General features: G+C 40.0%; 1 protein-coding gene across 6 annotated transcripts in view; it reads right to left on the bottom strand.

The window, feature by feature from the left end:
* NEO1 (neogenin 1) overlaps positions 1–21148 on the bottom strand; it is a 166437-nt gene that overhangs the window by 130677 nt on the left and 14612 nt on the right. For all 6 annotated transcript variants that reach the window (XM_038746154.1, XM_038746158.1, XM_038746155.1 and 3 more), the window contains exons 2-3: positions 12662–12937; positions 4546–4699 (exon numbers count right to left, since the gene is read on the bottom strand). In XM_038746154.1, coding sequence (XP_038602082.1) covers positions 4546–4699; positions 12662–12937 — 430 coding nt within the window. The remainder of the gene's footprint in view (positions 1–4545; positions 4700–12661; positions 12938–21148) is intronic.

Here is a 21148-nt window from a genome sequence, read left to right as displayed (position 1 = left end):
GCTGTCAATGTAACATACATGCCATAACACCCCCTGGTGGGGAGGGACCACACTAGTTTAAAAAGCATGGAAGAAATTGGTTTTAAATTATAGAAAATGTATGGACATTGACTAAAACCCGTCTTTCTTGAAAAACTGAAATCTATTAAATACATAATGTGAACTGCAGCTACTTTAGAGCTGTGTTTCTTCTAATATCAGAGGCATAATGTAGTTGGAGAAAAACCAAAAGATGGAATGCTTGTCAGAAGATTAGCTTTTTTTCATGAACGTACCTGAACAGACCCTAGTGTTCATATCAGCAACATTTAATTGGCCACTCAGATGGGTACCTGACATATTCATCTTCAAACATGGAATTCCCCATGGTAACTTCTACCTATTTGACAGCTAAAGTAATACGGTACGCAGATAGTCCTACTTAATAAATTTGGACCAGATAGGGATCTATTTGAGGAACTACTAGCTTTAAGCTCCATCTATTATTTTTACAGGAAAACTATACAATACAAGAGGGTCATATGTTTGTTAGTCCCATATTTCTCAATGTAATCTTGAACAATTTTCCCCAAAAAAAGAGACCGAAATCAAAAAACATACTTGTCCAAAGAATTCAGACACAATTACAGAATGTACAGTGGAAACAAGTGTGAAATAGGAAAATGGAACTCCTCTCACCTAACAATGAGTAATTACAAATTTTAAATTGCTTCCTTTCAGAAAAATTAAGCCATGTGGCCTAGTGGAAAGAGTATGGACCTGGGTATCAGAAGACCTGGGTTCTAATTCCAGCTCTGTCACTTGTCTGTTGTTTGACAATGGGCAAGTCACTTCACTTCTCCATGCCTCAGTTTCCTCATCTGTAAAATGGGGATTCACTACCCGGTCTCCCATCTTCCTAGACTGTCAGCCCCATAAATGGGGCGAACAGAAGAATCCCATTGAAAATACAATGTAATACAAGCCTCAAATGACATTCCAGATATAGACAGCTGGGAGATAAAGGCAGAAAGTTAAACAGTCTGGTGCAAAGAAATTAGAAATGGGGTGGTTGTCTTAGTCTAGAGACTTTGGAAAGGTCATGATGGCAAGAGGGAGAAATGAAAACGTTTCCAGGAACTGTGGATAACAAATGCAAAAGTATAGCAAGGGACGATCTGATCTTTTTCACTCTCAAGGCGGAAAGGTTTTTTTTGGACAAACCGGCACCAAACAATAAATCCTACCATCAGAAGCACCACTGTGAAATCTTAAGGACAGCCCACTGTCTAGCTCCACGTGTTTATCTCTGTATCCACAACTCCCTGTTAAGGCATCCCCAATGGCATGGCATAATGGATAGAGCACAAGCCTGGCAGTCAGATGGTCCTGGGTTCTAATCTAGGCTCCACCACCTGTTTGCTGTAGGGCCTTAGGGAAGTCACTTCACTTCTCTGTGCCTCAGTTACCTCATCTGCATAATGGGGATTGAGACTGTGAGCACCACTTGGGACAGAGAATGAGTCCAACCCGATTTGTTTGTATCCACCCCAGCGCTTAGAACAGTGCTTAGCACATAGTAAGCGCTTAACAAATGCCACAGTTATTATCATCTCTAAAGCCTTTTTGCATACAAAGATTCTAAAGAATGATTCTTTAGGGGAGAATGTGCAATTTAGTAAATTCCCAGATCCATAGAATTCCCCTGACATCTGACTATTCCAAACTCGTATTTACAGTTATACCCAAGTGGTTTCAGGGGCATTAAAAGGGAATCTTCTCAGCATCCCTTAATATCACAGGAGACTTGATCACTGCCAGGACACATTTCCAAGGATGCACAAGACATGATCCTAACCAAGTCCCCTGAGGGCTATTGTCAGATCAAACCTCTCAATTCCCCTTGTTTCTGCAGACAGTTCACCACCAGGATTTAGAGCTCCCAGGATAACTCAGCTCTTCTCTGGATTCATCGGAAATCAGTGATATCCACAATCTCTAGCCATGCAAGGGAAAGCTGCCTATTACAACAATCCTGCATGGAATAATAGGCACTCAGCAATAGCAAAGACAGAGGGAAAAAGGTGATTCCTTAGGAGTTTAAAGCACTGTAATAACATCCGCCAAACGTGAAGCTAAATGATCTACTGTGGTTGGAAGAAATTAGGTATCTTGAGTCCAGTATGGTTTAAGAATAGAGGAAGAATGCAATCTCTGCTTTGTGCAAAGCACGAGGTCTTGAAGCAGGGACTTGAAGCAGGACCCATTAGAGGAATCCCATAGCATCAGTTGGGGGTGTGGCGAAGTTGGGCGGGATTGCAGGAGTTCTGCTCCTCTGAAGACATTTTAGCACATTTACAAAGTCAGCTTCAAGAAAAAGACTGAGGAAGTGTGAAGAGGGCTCCTCCTCTGCATCCCATCCCCTAACTGTGGGAGTCCCTCAAGGCTCAGTTCTTTGTGCAGTCCGGAAGCAACACATGGCAAGACTGCACTTTGCCCAGTAACTCTGATGGTTGGAATCGGTGGCTTCAGGAATATCAGTTTTGATGGAACCTCGGAATCTAAAAATGTGTTTAACAAAAATCAGAGAGAAGCAGCGTGGCTCAGTGGAAAGAGCACGGGCTTGGGAGGCAGAGGTCATGGGTTTGAATCCCGGCTCTGCCACTTGTCAGTTGTGGGACCTAGGGTAAGCCACTTCACTTCTCTGTGCCTCAGTGACCTCATCTGTCAAATGGGGATGAAGACTGTGAGCCCCCCGTGGGACAACCTGATCACCTTGTACCCCTTCCAGCGCTTAGAACAGTGCTTTGCGCATAGTAAGCACTTAACGAATACCATCATTATTATTATCTTCTAGACTGTGAGCCCACTGTTGGGTAGGGACTGTCTCTATATCTTGCCAACTTGTACTTCCCAAGCGCTTCGTACAGTGCTCTGCACACAGTAAGCGCTCAATAAATACGATTGATTGATTGATTTTGTCCCTGTCTATTTTCCATCTACTCCCCAATCCCTAGGAGAACATATTTGCTCCCATGGTTTCAACTACCATCTCTATGTGGATGATTCCCAAATCTGTATCTCCAGCCCTGATCTCCCTCCTTCTCTGCAGCCTGTATTACCTCCTGCCTTCAAGACAAATCTACCTGGATATCTTGCCAGTGCCTCCAATTTACCATGGCCAAAACAAAACTCATATTCACACTCAAACCCTGTCCTCCTCCTTCACTATAGACAACATCACCATCCTCCCTGTCTCACAAGCCCATAACATTGGCGTTATCCTCGAATAATCCCTCTCATTCAACCAACATTTGATTTGCTGCCAAATTCTGTTGGTTCTATCTTTACAATACCACTAAAATCCACCATTTCCTCTCCAGCCAAACTAGTACCACGTTCATCCGAGGACCTATGCTATCGTGCCTTGTTTACTGCATCAGCCTTCTTGCTGACCTATCTCCTTTTTCTTTCCCCACTTTAGTCCATACCTTCACTCAGCTGCCCAAATCATTTTTCTACCAAACCGTTCTGTCCATGTTTCGCCACTCCTCAATTACCTCCAGTGGCTGCCCATCCACCTCCAAATCAAACAGAAATTCCTTACCTCTGGCTTTAAAGCACTCAATTTGCCCCCTCCTTCCTTATCTCCCTGATTTCCTATTACAGCGCAGCCTGCACACTTCATTCCTCTAATGCCAACCTACTCACTATACCTTGATCCTTTCTATCTAATAATAATAATAATAATAGTATTTGCTAAGCACTTATTATGTGCCAAGCACTGTTCTAAGCGCTGGGGTAGATACAAGGTAATGAGATTGACCCATGTGGGTCTCACAGTCTTAAACCCCATTTTACAGAGGAGGGAACTGAGGCAAGAGAAGTTAAGAGACTTGCCCAAAGTCACACAAATGATAACTGGCATAGCCAATTAGAACCCACAACCTCTGACTCCCAAGCCCTGGCTCTTTCTACTAAGCCACACTGCTTCTCACCCCTCGCCCACCTACTGCCTCTGGCCTGGAACTCCCTCCCTCCTCATATTCCACAGTCTTTTACTCTCCCCATTTTCAAAGCCTAATTAAAGTCACTTCTTCTCCAAGAGAATTTCCCCAACAGAGCCTCATTTCTTTTTCTCCCACTCCCTTCTGTGTTAACCTTCCAGTAGGATTTGCACCCTTTTTTCACCCTGCCTCAGCCCCACAGCACTTATTTATATATCTGTAACTTTATTCATATTAATGTCTGTTCCCCTCTCCAGATTGTGAGCTCACTGTGGGCAGGGAACGTGTCTACCAACTCTGTTGTACTCTCCCAAGCACTTAGTACAGTGCTCTGCCCACAATAAGCACTCAATACCACTGATCGACTTAGGGTTCCCCAATGGCTTCGACTGGCAAAAATCAAGCACAATACAAATTTCAAAAGTGATACACTGTACGATGTTAATGACATTTAAAAATTCAGTTACAATTCAGTTTTATTGGTCAAAATTCTCAAATATTTTAATTGAATTTAAAAAGGTTAATTTAAGGTGGAAAGACAGAACAAACCAATACTCACCCTTCTGTGATAAGAGCCTCCTCATTTCTAGTCCATCTAATAATTGGAGTTGGAAATCCGGAAGCAACACATGGCAAGATTGCACTTTGCCCAGTAACTCTGATGGTTGGAATTGGTGGCTTCAGGAATATCAGTTTGGATGGAACCTCGGAATCTAAAAATGTGTTTAACGAAAATCAGAGATAATTGAAAATTTTGTAATATACATTTTGTAATATACAACAAAAGCCCAGTATCTCCAGAGAACTGGAGCCGGGTTGGAAGGAGCATCAACCAAATTTCGTTGAAATTGTAATTTGTAAATGTGCTTTCTCAAAGGTTGTAGATTATTTAACTATAAAATCTTGTATTTATAAGCCACTTTTGTTTCCTCAAAGGATTTCCATATCAGTGACCTTAAATTTAATTCTCACAACATCCCTCAGGCAGAAAGAAGCAAATATTCCACCCCCACATTCCAGATGGGAATCTTAAGATACAATGAGTTTAAATGACCAGCCCAAGACCTATGGTACAGCCAGGTATAGAATCCAGGACTTCCATTTCCTAAACCCATGCTCCTTCCACCAGACCACACTGCCTCCCAAATACTCAGTTGCAGCATTAAAGATATAGGAATTAAGAACCAACCCACTGTGTGAACTTACAATTTCTCTGAGTCTAACATTTCACATGTAGAGTAGAATTATTTTTTCACAATGTTTCAAAAGGACTGGTTCAGCAAAGTTGGGTAAAAAAATTTTTTTATCAGAAAGTCAACTAACTATGACTCAAGAAAATATAATACACACCAATAAAATGATCAGTATTACTAATTTAAGAATAAACACATGATAAGTTTGATAACTTTATAAAACATTTCTCTTAACAAGGAGGAAATTAGATTCTTGACCATTTAACATACAAAAAAAAATATTGGTTGGAAAAAACAATGCTTTTTACTATTCAAAACAGGAACTATAGATTCTAGCCATAAATAAATTATTTATTCTTATTAATGTCTGTCTCCCTTTGTAGACTGTACATTAGTTATAGGCAGAGAACATGCCTGCTAATTCTGTTGTACTGTACTCTCCCAAGCACCTAACACAGTGCTCTGCACATAGTAAGCGCTCAATATATATGATTGATTTGATATTCAGTTAGTTGACAGCAATTCAAATATTTTTCACTTTCTTACAGTCTAAAATGCATCCATGAATAATACTGAGCAGTTGTTCTTTTTTCCTAATTAAGAACTATTTACACATGACGTGAGGTCAGATATTCTTCTTCTCTACCTGGGCTCCTCACGCTTTTCAGGCAAACATAAAATAGAAAGGAAGAACTGAAGAACTACGGGTAAAGGTATCTACCCCAGTGCTTAGAACAGTGATTGGCACAAAGTGCTTAATAAATACCATAGTAATAATAACAATAATAATAATGAATCTTTGACTAAAGGACAGTTTATGGGCCCTTTATTAAGAGGAGTAAAATAGGAGATTTAGTGGAAAAACCACAGGCCTGGGGGTCCGAGAACCTGGTTTCTAATCCCAGCTCTGCCACTTGCCTGCTGTGTGACTTTGGGTAAGGCACTTAACTTCTCTCTACCTCAGTTATCTCACCTATAAAATGGGAATTAAGACCGTAAGCCCCATGTACACTGTTCAAGTGCTTAGTACAGTGCTCTGCACACAGTAAGCGCTCATTAAATACAACTGAATGAAAGGAATGAATGTGGGACATTGGCTGTGTCCACCCTGTCATCGTGTGTCTACCCCAGAAGCTTTGTACAGTGCCCAGCACTTAATAAGTGCTTAAACACCATTTAAAAAAAAAAGAGCAAGAGACACGGAGTGGCCACAAATGGAGGGCACCAGGAATGTGTCTGTTTATTGTTGTATTTTACTGTACCAAGCGCTTAGTACAGTGCTCTGCACACAGTAAGCACTCAATAAATATGATTGAATGAATGAATGAGTCAGAAGACCTCAGTTCTTTCTCCTATCCTGCCATTTGCCTGAGCGAATTGCTTAACCTTTCATAGTCTCACTTTTCTTAACTGTAAAACAGAAATAACCCTTCCCTGTCCCTACTGGACTTGTCAGCTGTGTGACCTTGGGCAAGCCACTTAACTTCTCTGTGCCTCAGTTACCTCATCTGTAAAATGGGGATTAAGATTGAGCCTCATGTGGGACAAACTGATCACCTTGTATCCCCCAGGCACTTAGAACAGTGCTTTGCATATAGTGGTTAACAAATATCATCATTATTATTATTACTGTAGATGGATGTTGTGAGGACAAAATGAAACAAGTTATGTAAAAGCACTTTTGAAAAATACAAGCATTATATAAATTCAAGGCATTAATACTATGGCAGGTACATGGCTTAAAATTTAAGGATGTTAAACATTTCCCTTCTTAAAACATTTTAGTTGGAAAACAAATCAAGGGAGAACCATCAGTCTGCAATGATCTTTGATCACTTCCCATAATATACTATATTCATAACTCTCAAGTTTAGGAATGGAGCAAAGAGTTCATTTAAAGAAGAATTATGGATTACTTTAGGTGGTTTACTGGAGCAAAACTCGTTAAAAATTAATGTTTTAAAGCTGAAGTGAGGTCATATGGAAACACATAAATCCCAAATTAAAAATTCAAAAGATTAAGTCTTTGGAAAAAGTCTACATTTCAGAAATACTCCCAGGATTATATGTTGGACAACATTCTTTTGGCGGAGTGATTAGTAACTTTCTCCAGCATTTTGCATAATAAACATAGCATTAAGCACATTTGAATGAAGATTTATGAGCATTTATGAACATTTAGCCCAGACAGAGAGCACTTAAAACTTATAGTAAATAAAATGTCACTGGCAGTCAGTCTTGGTGCTAGAATTTGCTTCCAATTAATGGCAAATTGCAAGGTTTCTTTGGAAGCACCAAAGACGGGGAGGTGGGGAAAGGGGAAAGGCGAAGGGACTAATGTTACCTACTTTCAGAATCTGGAGAGAGATCAAATATTCCCTGACAAAAGACAGGGTCCTACTTATTACATGGAGTTACTAAGCAGTATAGATTTAACCAAATCAATGGAAGGGAAAATTCAAGTTAATTCTATCTACAGCAGACATAGCACAGGCTTGGGAGTCAGAAGTCCTGGGTTCTAATCCCGACTCAGCCACTTGTCTGCTGTGTGACCTTGGGTGAGTTACTTCACTTCTCTGTGCCTCAGTTACCACCTCTGTAAAATGGGGATTAAGAGTGTGAGCCTCATGTGGGACAGGGGCTTTCTGAAATGTACTTTGCAAGCATTTAGTAGAGTGCTGTGCACACAGTAAGAGCTCAATAAATACAACTGAATGAATGAATGAACCTGATTTCCTTGTCTCTACCCCAGTGCTTAGAACAGGCCTTGGCACGTAGAAAACTCTTAAATACCATAATTATTATTATTATTTGCAATATTTCCGATGCTTGTGCTAACTGCAGAAGGGACCCAGGTACTGGGTAAAGAAGTGCCAAGTTCTCAGCACTGTACCTCAATTTTGTCTCTTGTGCCGCCTACCCCTCGCTCATATCCTGCCTCTGGTCTGGAATGCCCTCCCTCCTCAAATCCAACAGACAATTACTGTCCCCTCCTTCAAAGTCTTATTGAAAGCACATCTACTCCAAGAGGCCTTCCCTAAGCCCTCCTTTCCCCATCTCCCACTCCCTTCTGTGTTGCCCTGACTTGCTCCCTTTATTCATCTGCCCTCCCAGCCCCACAGCACTTACATACACATCCATAATTTATTTTAAAGTCTTTCTCCCTCTATAGACTGTAAGCTCGTTGTGGGCAGGTAATGTGCCCATATGGTACTCTCCCAAGCACTTAGTACAGTGCTCTGCACACAGTAAGAGCTCAATAAATACGACTGACTGATTTAGCAGAAGCTACAGCCACAGTAGCATTCTGAGGCATGCTACTGCCCTGCAACTAAAGATTTTTTAACAACACACTGCTTTTTTCCTGGGCTCCCTAAAAGTCTCCCATAATTCTGATGGCTTGAAATAGAAAAAGTACAGAATTTGTGACTCCATGGCTATCATGGCAATGTGCAACTTCTCATCCAGGAAATGAAGTATTCCTCAAAGGATACCTAAAATTTAAGAAAAGTAATAATGGAGATGGCAGAGTCCAAAAACCCACAATTTTTCTGATCCAAAATGTCAAAGGAACAACACCTCTCATCTCATCTTGGACTCTCCAAAAACCGCCCTCCACCGAACTTGGCTTAACAAGACTCAATTTCCTTCCATGACCCTAGTTTAATCAACCACTCAATTAATGAATGGTATTTATTGAAGGCTTAATATAGAAGACCCTGCGAGGCATTTGGAAAAATACAACAGAATCAGTAGACAAGATCCTTGCCCTCAAGAAGCTTACATTAATTCATTCAACTGTATTTATTGAGTGCTTACTGTGTACAGAGTACTGTACTAACTGCTTGGGAGAGTACAATACAACAATAAACAGGCACATTCCCTGCCCATAAGGAGCTTAGAACAGCTTAGAACAGCGCTTAGAACAGTGCTCAGCGCTTAGAACAGTGCTTTGCACATAGTAAGTGCTTAATAAATGCCATTATTATTATTATTATGAGCTTACAATTGGCTGGGGGGGGGATGGAGTCAGACATTAGTGTAAGTAAATGAATTGCAGATATGTACATGAGAAGCAGCGTGGATCAGTGGAAAGAGCATGGGCTTTGGACTCAAGAGTTCATGGGTTCAAATCCCAGCTCTGCCAATTGTCAGCTGTGTGACTTTCGGCAAGTCACTTAACTTCTTTGTGCCTCAGTTACCTCATCTGTAAAATGGGGATTAAGACTGTGAGCCCCCTGTGGGACAACCTGATCACCTTGTAACCTCCCCAACACTTATAACAGTGCCTTGCTCATAGTAAATGCTTAATAAATGCCATCATCATTATTATTATTATGTAAGTGTTGTTTAATGGAAGAACCATACACTAAAATAAATTACAGACAGGAGGAAGAAGGGAAGGGGAATATGCAGTGCTTAAGTAATAGGGCAGGTAAAACTTGAATACAAGTAGTATAGGAGGTTTGTGAGGTTGTGATGCTGAAGTGCTTAATAGACAGCAGGGGATAGGGGAATATAAACAATGGCAATTTGCAATTAATTAAGAAGGTCTACAGGAAGTGATGTGATTTCAGAAGGGTTTTAGAACTGGGTTGAACTGTAGTCTGTCACATATGAAGGAGGAGGGAGTTCCAGGCAAGGGGGAGAGCTTAAGAAAGATGAAGGGAGAGATGACAACAAGATACAATAAGTAGGTTAGTTTGAGGGAATAAAGACTGTGAGTTAAACTGCAGTGGAAAAAGAGAAGCAGAGAAGCAGTGTGGCCTAGTGGCAAAAGCATTATTATTAATCATATTTATTGAGCGCTTACTGTCTGCAAAGCACTGAACTAAGCACTTGGGAGAGTACAATATAACATCAGTCACATTCCCTGCCCACAACGAGCTCACAGTATAGAGGATGTGCGTGGGAGTCTGAGGATGTGGGATCTAATCCAAGCTCTGCCACTTATCTGCCGTAAGACCTTGGGTAAGTCACAACTTATCTGTGCCTCAGTTATCTCACTGTAAAATGGGGAATAAGACTATGAGCCTTACATCTTAACTTCTCTGTGCCTCAGTTATCTCACTGTAAAATGGGGAGTAAGACTATGACCCCATGTGAGACATGGACTGTGTCAAATCAATCAATCATTTGTAAGTACTATGTGAAAAGCACTGTACTAAGTGCTTGGGAGAGTACAATATAACAAAGTTGGCAAACACATTCCCTGCCAAAAATGAGTTTACAGTCTAGTCTAACCTAATTATCTTGTGCCTGGCACAACCATTTGTTAAGTTAAAAAAAAAAGGAAAAAAAGTGTGGATAAATAGGAAGGAGACTGGGTGCCTTAAAGCCATTGGTTTGGTCAGGAATTTCTGCTTGATGTGGCAGATTGGCAGTACGGTGTTTCAGAAAAATGATCGTGGCAGCAGAATGAAGTTTAACCTGGAAAGGGTACAGACTGGATGCTGAGAAGTCTACGACATCACTGGTTGAACTAACAGTCAGATCAGGATATGATACGGGCCTGGACCAGTGTGGCGGTCATTTGGATGGGGCAGTTCGTGAAAATGTGGAAAAATTTATAGTATTTTGTGAGACTGACTACGAGGGAGTTGAAAGATTAGAGTATCAAGCCAAGGTTATGGGCTTCAGGGACAAAGGAGGAGGTGATGTCGTCAACTATGATGGTTATTTACTACATCTTTGCCCATTTATGACTGGTAACACTGGGCAAGTCGCCCCAAATTTGATTTCACCTACAGAGGATGGACCTGTGGTAAATTTGGGATCACTTTTTTTAATGAAAGCCCCATCACCCTGAATTTAATATCTGGAAAAAGAGTGTTTCTTAGCCTAGCATTAATAAGCATCACGTTTAATTCTTTAAAGACTGAATGGCTATGTCAAGTAAACGTACGAGGAAGCTGAAATAGAATTCCCTCTCTGGAGATACTGGGCTTCACTAGAGCCACACTTTACATTCATAAACAATGTGTAGCTATAGAAAAGTCCTAAAATGGCAATCTGTGATTAAAGAAATTTTCATGGCAAATCTAAGTCAGTCAACAAGCACTTATTGAGTACCTCAGGGTACGTGTTTAGGTTTTCTATTTTAAAGTGAGTCAAAGTGGTGTGGAATTTTGAAAAACAGCGTTCTGAATGGTTTTCTCATCCACTAACTGAGATCTTGGAAATGCTCTTAATTCCATTCTGTGTTCCCTTTGCATGAATCACCAATATCTGAAGGATTCCTCAAATGAGGCCCAAGGTAGCTCTTGACAGATTTCAAATAGGAATGTTCACTCCCAGAACCTGAAACTTTAATGTTCATCCCAGTCCCTTTGGAAATAAAATGAAGAGTCATGAGACTTGAGTGCTTAGAACACACAATATTTTTTATGGTTTTTGTTAAGCGCTTACTCTGAGCAAAGCACTGTACTAAGCGTTGGGACACATATAAGCTGATCAGATTGGACACAGTCCATAAGAAGTAGCACAGCCTACTGGATAGAAGACGGGCCTGGGAGACAGAAGATCATGGGCTCTAATCCCAGCTCTGCCACTTGCCTGCTGTCTGATCTTGGGCAAGTCATTTCACTTCTTTGGGCCTCAATTATCCCATCTGTAAGAAGGAAATTGAGACTGTGAGCCCCATATGGGACAGGGACTGTGTCCAACTTGATTTGCTTGTATCCACCCCAGTGGTCCGTACAGTGCCTGGCATATTGTAAGGATTTAACAAATACCAGCACTATTATTATTACGGGGCTCACAGTTTTGCTCCCCATTTTACAGTTGAGGCAACTGAGGCACAGAGAAGTTAAGTGACTTGCCCAAGGCCACACAACACAGAAGTAGTGGACTGAGCATGAGAACCAAGATTCTTCTGACTCCCAGACTTGTGCTCTATCCACTAGGTCACGCAGCTTCTCTAAATTGTTGTGGAAATCATATTGGGAGAACATCTTTTTATCGGGTGTTTTTGGGGGTTGTAACCAGATAGCAGAGCTGATTTCCTGAGAAACAATTCGAGCTAATGAAAGACAGCCTGTTAAGGTACAGCTAAAAAGAGTCCTGAACTAAGCACACTGTTTAAAGGGGCACTGGCTAAACACAGCTCTACAATATGACTTTTCTTTTACAAGTGTGGACAATTTGTGTTTGCCACATTGGATGTAATAATAATAATAATTATGGTACTTCTTAAGCACCTACTACGTGCCAAGGACTATAGTAGTTACAAGTTAATCAGGTTGGACATAGTCCCTGTCCCAAATGGCGCTCACACTCTTACTCCCCATTTTACAGATGAGGTAACTGAGGCACAGAGAAGTAAAGTGACTTGCCCAAGGTCATACAGCAAGACAAGCAGGGGAGCCAGGAATAGAACAAAGTCCTTTTCATCCCAAGGTTTGAGCTCTATTCACTAAGCCATGTAATAAACATGCATTTTCCCAGTCACAACCACCACTTTTCATATGAATCCACTCTTACCTGAAAGGACTTTCAGCTCTGCCTCATCACTATACTTAGGTGGTCCACCACTTTCAACTACGCAACGATAGAGTCCTCCATCCTCCTCTGAAACATTGCTGATAATGAGAGCTCCATTCAGGAGTTTGATTACTCTGTCATCCAAAAGGACTGGCTGACGGTCTTGCTCCCATCTTACAAAGGGGACCAAATCAGCATTGATTTCACAGTTAAGAATTGCACCATTTCCTGCGTAGACAGATGATGATTCTGGCTGATTGGCAAACCTTGGAAGACCTGGACCATGTGGGAAGAAAGGACAAAAACAGAATTCTCCATTAACAGATAAGTTTATAAATTCACCCAACATACCTTATAGCAACTGAGAAATGTCATTTTTTTAAAAGTCCAAGTTTAGAAAACATTCCCAAATTATTACATAGACTTTATCCCTATTATACTAAGAAAAAAAAATAAAAAGAAGCAACAGGTGTGAACATTGAATCGTTGTTCACCAAACCCTACATAAGCCAGATGAAGGGAGCAAAGAGGTGATAAGTGCAAAACACAAAAAACAACAACAAAAACCCCCCACTCTTCACAGTGGGTGCCAAACATGAAAATCAATGCTACAGAAAGTTCAAGAAGGGTTTGGATAAATCCAGGGACAAGTGGTCCATAATATATGCTTTAGAGATGTTAGAGGGAAACAAAAGGAATTTTAGATGATTTATCCATAACCATTAGAACGGATGTCAAAAAAGGTAATCATCACACTGTCCCTCAGAATACCACATTGTAACTGACAGAGGGATTAATATTTGGTTGGATGGATCATTGGCCAGATCCAGTAATAGCATTTCTTTTGCTCTAATGTCTAGTTATTAAGAATTAAAATATCTGATTATCAGTCATTAAATATGCCAAGCTCAATCAAATTCATTATCAAATACTAACTCTAAATTTAAACATTAACTATCGCAAATTGAACTTCTTTTTACTAAGTACCAACAAAAACCGTGTCTAAAAGACACTAAAGACCTGTCCATACCCGACAACACAAATTCTGCATCGTGTCTGCCTAAAGGAGCACAGCATGCTTTTCTAATTTAAGGGATGAATCATTTTTGTTACATTTCTAGTGCAAATTACATGAGATTAGCTTCTTGTTCCTTGTCTGTCACATTGGGTGCAGAACACAATGCACAATGATAGAATCATGTAACAACCATAAGAAAATTAATTGGAAAATTTCAACCCCAGTAATTACATTTCAATCTCACCACAGCCCTTTATCACCAAATTAGTCATCTACCTATTATAATGGAAAAAATGACAAGAAGCTCAGAGATCAGTTTTGTTTATTCTTGTGTACATTAGTGTAGGATACATACTGAAAGAAAAGTTAAGCTTTTTAGGGAAAGCCTATAGATTCTATTGGTCCTGAATTTCCAAAGGAATTCACAGGAACCTCAATGAAAATAAGAAATATAAGCTAATATTTGTGTATAAGTAGACTGAGAAATAATTTAGTTGAATATACAACTAGGTCAATACTACATAGTTATTTACAATTCAGCATCATCTATAACCAGGAACAGGGCAATTTACCTAAAGAAAAACAGGAAAGAAATGTACTTGAATTTGTATCTGATAGCAAAGCAGTTTTCACTGCTAGCAAGATGTTCTAATAATAATAATAGTGGCATTTGTTAATTGCTTACTGTGTGTCACGCACTCAACTAAGCGCTGGGATATATACAAGATAATCAGGTCCCACAAAGTGCTCATAGTCGAAGGAGGAGGCAGAAGAGGTATTGAACTCTGTTTTGCAAATGAGGGAACTGAAATACAGAGAAGTTAAGAGACTTGCCCAAAGTGTCACAACAGGCAAGTGGCAAAGCAGGCATTAGAACCCAGGTTCTCTAACTCCCAGGCCTGAGCTCCTCCCACTAGACCACATTGCTTCTCTACTATTAAAACATATCATTAAGTCAGTAATTTCAGGGGCTAGGTACAAGGGAAACAAACAATGAACGTTAATGCTGAATTAAGATTTTTTTAAAGCCAATAAAACTGTAATAATACAAATGTATTTACTGCATTTTTTTATCCAAACCCAAAGCACTTGAGATAGAATATTCTGAAGGCAGAAGAATACACTATACAGAGAAGGAAATACCTTACTCTTCAATCTTACTTCCTTCTTCCCCAGACTCATCTCTTTCTATTCAGTCAAAACCAGGGTTACTCTCAAAGATCATACACTTGTCAGGGGAAAATGGTTTGGGGGAAAAGACTATGTACAGATGTAACTCTGGTTTTTAGTTTAGATGAGGTAGACCCTTTTAATTTATGCCTTGTCTTTACCACTCACATATCTTATAAAGAATTCTAACCATAATACGTTTCACCGAGTATTGACTTGCTGATCAAAAAAGTTAGGAATTTGGCATGGTGAGCATGAATACATTCAACTCTCTAAGTAATATGGGACTTTTTTATATTAGACAAGAATAAGACTATAAATTACACTACGTATACAAACCCCTCCACTAGATTCTAAAGTTTTTTTGACAGTCGCAATCATGTCTACCAACTCTACTTTATTGAGAAGCAGCATAGCCTTGTGGAAAGAGCATAGGCCTGGAAGTTAGAGAACCTGGGTTCTAATCCTGTGTATCTGGAAGCTAACTGCTTCTCTGTGCCTCAGTTCCCTCATCTGTAAAATGGGATTAAATACCTGTTCTCCCTCCTACTTAGACTGGGAACCCCATGTGGAACTGGAACTATGTCGGCCTGGTTATCTTGTATCTGCACACAGTTTAGTGCAGTGCCTTGTGCATAGTAAGCACTTAATACCACAATTACTGTTGTTAGTAGTAATAGTATTGAACTCTCCAAAACATTTATTACAATGCTCTGTACACAGTTAGTGTTCAATAAATAGTACTGATTGATTTCTTGGGGTGCTATCTATTTCTTCAAAGCAAAGATTTTCTTCCTCCATATTTTGCTTATTTTTCTTCTCAAGTCCACTCATTAGACTGGTGGGACACAAAATTAAAAATAGTAAAGAAATTAATATTTCAGTATCTACAAATTTCCTAATGCTTTTTCTATTACTGGAAATTTAGAGAATTGAAATATATGCATTTCTCCACTGTACTGGAAGCATGAGTGGTGTCATTACTGATATGGTTTGAGAGGCACTTAGTACAGTGCTCTGTATGCAGTAAGCGCTCAATAAATGATTGAATTAATTTCTTACCATAGAATTTATAATAATTCTAAATTGTAGACTACTAGCCTACCTGTTAAGAACCAGATCTCCTTCAACTCACTCAGCTTTTTCCATTTTCTATCCTAGTACTGTAATTCCTTTCAGTGTCACAGACCACTGCAGTTTAACTTTTTGCCTATTTCTCCAATGTTCTCTAGAGGATCCATGTCTTTATAGAGATGCCCGTTTCTGGGTACCCATGTCTTCCCTCTATTTGCTGCTCTCCTTTCTGATTTTTCCTTCCTCTCCTATACCAAGAATCAATTGTTCTCCCAAGCTTTCCTGCAGCAGTAGTGGTATTTCATCATCATCATCAATGGTATTTAAGTGACTGAGTCAAAGCACCATACTAATGTTTAGAAGAGTATAAGAGGCAATACACACATTCACTGCATTCCCAACACTTCACAAACTAATGAGGAAAACAAGCAGACAAAATAATTTATCAATATTGGGAGGAGGAGGAAAACCAAGAATAGAACCATGTGAGTTCAGATACAGCAGGATGAAAACCGCTGAACACATAATTGAAAATATGAACACAGAAATAAAAACACACATTTGTATATAAATGTTAGAAATAGGACTGAAATATGTGAGTTCTGAGGTTATGTGTGGCATAAGCAGGGTGGGCTAGTGGACAAGATCCTGTGAGTCAAGAGCAGCTCCGCCAGTTGTGGCTATGTGACTGTGGGCAAGTAAATAAACTTCTCTGCCTCAGTTTCCTCATATGTACAATGGGGATGCAATCTCTGTACTCCCTTCTACTTAGACTGTGAGCTCATATGTGACAGGGACTGTGCCCAACCTGATTATTTTGTATCTACTCCAGTGCTTAGCACAGAGTAAGTAATGAAAAAATACCACAGTAATAATAATAGGTACAAGATAATCACATTGGACACAGTCCCTGTCCCACATGGGGCTAAGACCACTATCATTATTCTTATCAATATTACTATTATTATTATTATTGTTACTGTTAAGGCTTCCCCAAAAAAGTAGGATTTAGGAGGGCTTTTAAGATGGAGTTGAGTGAAGGCTATAATTCTAGCAGATTTGTTCCAGGCTGATGGAATAGTGTGAACGGGAGTCAGTGGTATGAGATTCAAGAGTGAGGAATGGTTATAAAGGCATATCTTAATAATACTTATAGTTTTTATGCGCTTACTAAGTGCTAAGCACTGTACTATACACTAAGGTAGATAAAAGATAATCAGTCAGTGGTATTTACTGAGTGTTTACTGTGTGCACTTCTCAGCACTTGGGAGAGTACCATACAACTGCGGACACAATAACCTCACACTCCTCAGGTTGGAGAGCTGGTAAAGCACCTTGAAGCCATTGTGAGGAGCATTTGCTTGATGCAGCAGGCGAGGAATATTCTTTGGAGGTTTTATTACAGTATTATTAAGCTCTTATACGTGAAAAGCACTACGCCAAGTGCTGAGACATTTACAAGGTAAACAGATTAACAAGGATCCCTGTCTCCCACGGGAAACAATTTCCCCAGTGTTCACACAGCTGTCAAGGCAGGTTCCTCTCCTGCAGGGGTCTGGTGGAATGGAAAGATGGTGGATTTGCATCAGACAGCCCAGAATAATGAATAAACATCTAAAAATTAATTAGTACCTATTGCAACAGCACTTTGCTGGAACTAGATATCAATTTCTGCTCTCTCTCTATGCCCCTATTCAATGCCAGACTAAAATCCCATGCCGGCTAAACAGGTCAGGTGAGCACCCCATCTCTTTCACTTCCTTTTCTACCACAACCTTACCAAGTGGTCATATCAAACCTATTTGAAGAAAAAAGAAAAAGGTAACTTAGGAAGGAAAAACAAAACAAAACAACAATACAAGATATCTCTGTACCCAAACTGGAATGCTTCTGGAAGCAGATATATGCCATGTTGGAGGCCACTTGCTAAAACAAATGCTAGGGAAGTTATTACATGGGAGTTGCACTGTGGATTCACATGAGTTCGTAATTTTTAATATGGAAAAAAAATAACCTGAAGTTTTAACTGGAACTGCACTTCAGACCGGTTTGAGAGTAGATACCAAAGTGACTAACTGGTGGGTCCCCTTTTAATCAATCTTTGAGAAGTCTACTTTAAAAGTTTACATATAAATTATTTGATTAATGCAAAATATGAAGCTCTACAGCCTAAACAAAAAATGAACCCATATAGAGCTGCAGGAAGATTAAGACATCTTCTACTTTAGAAACCAAAGAAACAAACATTTTCTTTAACTAAGCAATGCTATGTTCTCAGTTAAGCTCTAAGGAAGATTTTGGGAATCATAAGCTCCCTACGGGCAGGGAACGTTTCTGCCAATTCTGCTGTAATGTATCCGCCTGAGTGCTTGGAACAGTGCTCTGCACATTGTAAATGCTCAATAAATGCCATTGATTATCTTTAGTTTGAAACATTCATCCTGATTCAATAGGCAGTAGCACTAATTTGCCCCTAAAGGTAACTTGCTGGCTGCCTAATATGAATTTTCTCCTGAAGAGGGCAATGCTACCCAAACATGAGTTAGTCAGAGGCAAGAAATGAAGAACTGGGTATATTATATCCTATCTAATTTGCAAATTTCATTTCCCACTTGAGAACAAACTGTGTGTGAGTCTAGACAAAGAGAGAAATGCTAAGACAGCTCTTGACCGGGGGAACCATGGTACTTGCTTTTTTTTAATTATCACTAGCATTAACTGAAACACTACAGGCAACAGTACAGTTTGAAAGCCGTACTAAGAAATTAAAGTCCGTGGCAAACAACAAAAGTTTCAAGTACTATTACTCCTTCAAGTATGAGCAAAAATGCAAATCCATTCCTAGTGTTGACTACAGTAACTGCTCATGATGGTTGGCCAAGCCCATTCTTTTCATTCACCAGTTTTTATTGATTGCCCACTGAGTGCAGAACACCGTAAAGACACTGTGGAGTGTTAGGCAAGAGAAAACTGGACACGGTCCCTACACTAATAAACTTTACTACTCTCTGATGATGCCTGAAGCAGCCAAGAAAAAAAAAATATTCCTGAACCCACGTTTCCTTACAATGCAAAAAGTTCCACTCATTTTCAAAGAAATGAAGTTACAGTAACTGGAATATCCTGGAATCAACTGAAGTTAATTTCAGCTCAAGAACATGAGGCACAGAAGTTACAAACCAGGGTAGTGCAGTGATAAAACTAAACATTGGTTAAGTGACTATAAAATTGAGCAGTGAGTTAAATGCATGGTTGGAAATACTGAATGTGAACAACTGGCTTGAATCGCTTTGCTCCAACTGCAAGGAACCACAGCTGTAAACATGTTCACACAGATTCAAAACTTGAGGCATATTTTGTTTCAAAATCTTTTAAAATATGCAAAGAGGGTGCAGGTTTTCAGCATTATTGTTGTTGGTTTGAAAGGTTTATGCAAACGAGTCTGGGCTATTAGCCCAATTTCTCTCAATCAATCAATGGTATTTACTGATCACTTACTGTGTACAAAGCACCATACTAAACACTTGGGAAACTACAATAACAATAATAACGGCATTCATTAAGCGCTTACTATGTGCAAAGCACTGTTCCAAGCGCTGGGGAGGTTACAAGGTGATCAGGTTGTCTCACAGTCTTAATCCCCATTTTACAGATGAGGTAACTTTGGGCAAGTCACACAACTGACAATTGGCAGAGCCAGAATTTGAACCCATGACCTCTGACTCCAAAGCCCGTGCTCTTTCCACTGTGCCACACTGCTTCTCATGGAGTTGACAGATGTGATCCCTGTCCCAAAAGAGTTTACGGTCTAAAATAAATCACAGATACGGGGAATAATAGAGTATAAAGATGTGCACAAAAGTGGAGTGTGGCTGGCTAAGTGCACAGTCAACACTGGGGGAGGGCTTAGTAAGGTTTCTTGGAGGAGATAGGATTTTTTGGCGGGGTTTGGAAGGTGGGGAGAGTGCAGGACTGTCAGACGTGAAGGGGGAGAGAGTTCCAGGCCAGAGGGAGGATTTGGGCAAGGGGTCAACGGCAGCTTAGACGAGATCAAGGTACAGAGAGTAGGCTGGCGTGCAAACGAAACCTGGTTTTATTTGAGCGTTTTGGTTGATTTGAATTCACCAGTTTGTGTCCCAGAGAACCCTTTCCAAGAGCCAACTCCATTCACTGAATTTTGGCATTTGGTGTACATTCTAGTAAACTCAGGCACCAGCTTCATGAGGGGGATAAGGAATGGCACCAGCTTTGGGGCAGGGTGGGCAATTATGTCTAACGCTACTCTCCTTTTAACCAGAGAGGGACAGGGGGTGGAGCCAAAATGGTGACTCCTTTGTGCCTCACTCTTAATTTTCATGTCTCAGATCCCTCATTCAAGCTGCTCCCCCTGGAGCTGGAACTTCCTCAAATTCACCAGACCACAGGTCCCCAGATCTACAGGGCCCTCCTAAAATCTCACCTCCTCCAGGAAGCCTTCTCCAAGTCACGCAAACTGACCAGTGACCAATATCACACATGTATTTCATTCCTATTCTCAGCATTCATGAACATGTGTATATTTGAATATTTAATTTATTCAGCTCTTTCCCCCATTCTATTACTTCCTTCTCTTCTTTCTGCTCCCACTTGTTGTAAATAAGTTGTCTCCCCCATCAGATCATAAAGGTAGAGATTGTGTGTCTTGCTGTTATATTTTCCACTACTTAGTAGAGTGCTTTGAACTCAGTAGAAACTCAATAAACATCTTTGGTTGAAAAGCATTGGGGGATCCCCTGGCTATGTAGATGAGCTGTCCAAAAAAACCAAGAGAGAAAAACATCATTTAATAAAACCGTAATTGCTGAAATATGCTTTCAAGTTGTAAAAATGACCATTCTCTTTCTTTATACCCTAGATTATTAGCCAATATGCATATTCCAGCTGGTAGCAGTGACATAATATGGAAAGCTGATCTATTAAAACAGTAGTTGACTATTACAGCTACAAATAGACCTTTTGGAGTTAATGAATTTTCCACATTAATAACCTGCTTCACCCATGAGTTCCAAACACTGCTCTGCTCTGGCAAAGCAACTTGAAAAGTAACTAAACTGGTGCTCTTTCAGCAGGTGGAAGAGTTCATATGCATTACAAGGGAATGAGATTATTTTGGATTAGTTTTCAATCCAATTCTAACCACCAAGGCTGAGAATCTACCTACCTCATGTCCTCTAGACTATTTAGGA

The sequence above is a fragment of the Tachyglossus aculeatus genome, chromosome 5, assembly GCF_015852505.1.
Source record: "Tachyglossus aculeatus isolate mTacAcu1 chromosome 5, mTacAcu1.pri, whole genome shotgun sequence".
NCBI classification, from domain to species: domain Eukaryota; kingdom Metazoa; phylum Chordata; class Mammalia; order Monotremata; family Tachyglossidae; genus Tachyglossus; species Tachyglossus aculeatus.
This window is presented reverse-complemented; position numbering and strand designations above follow the sequence as displayed.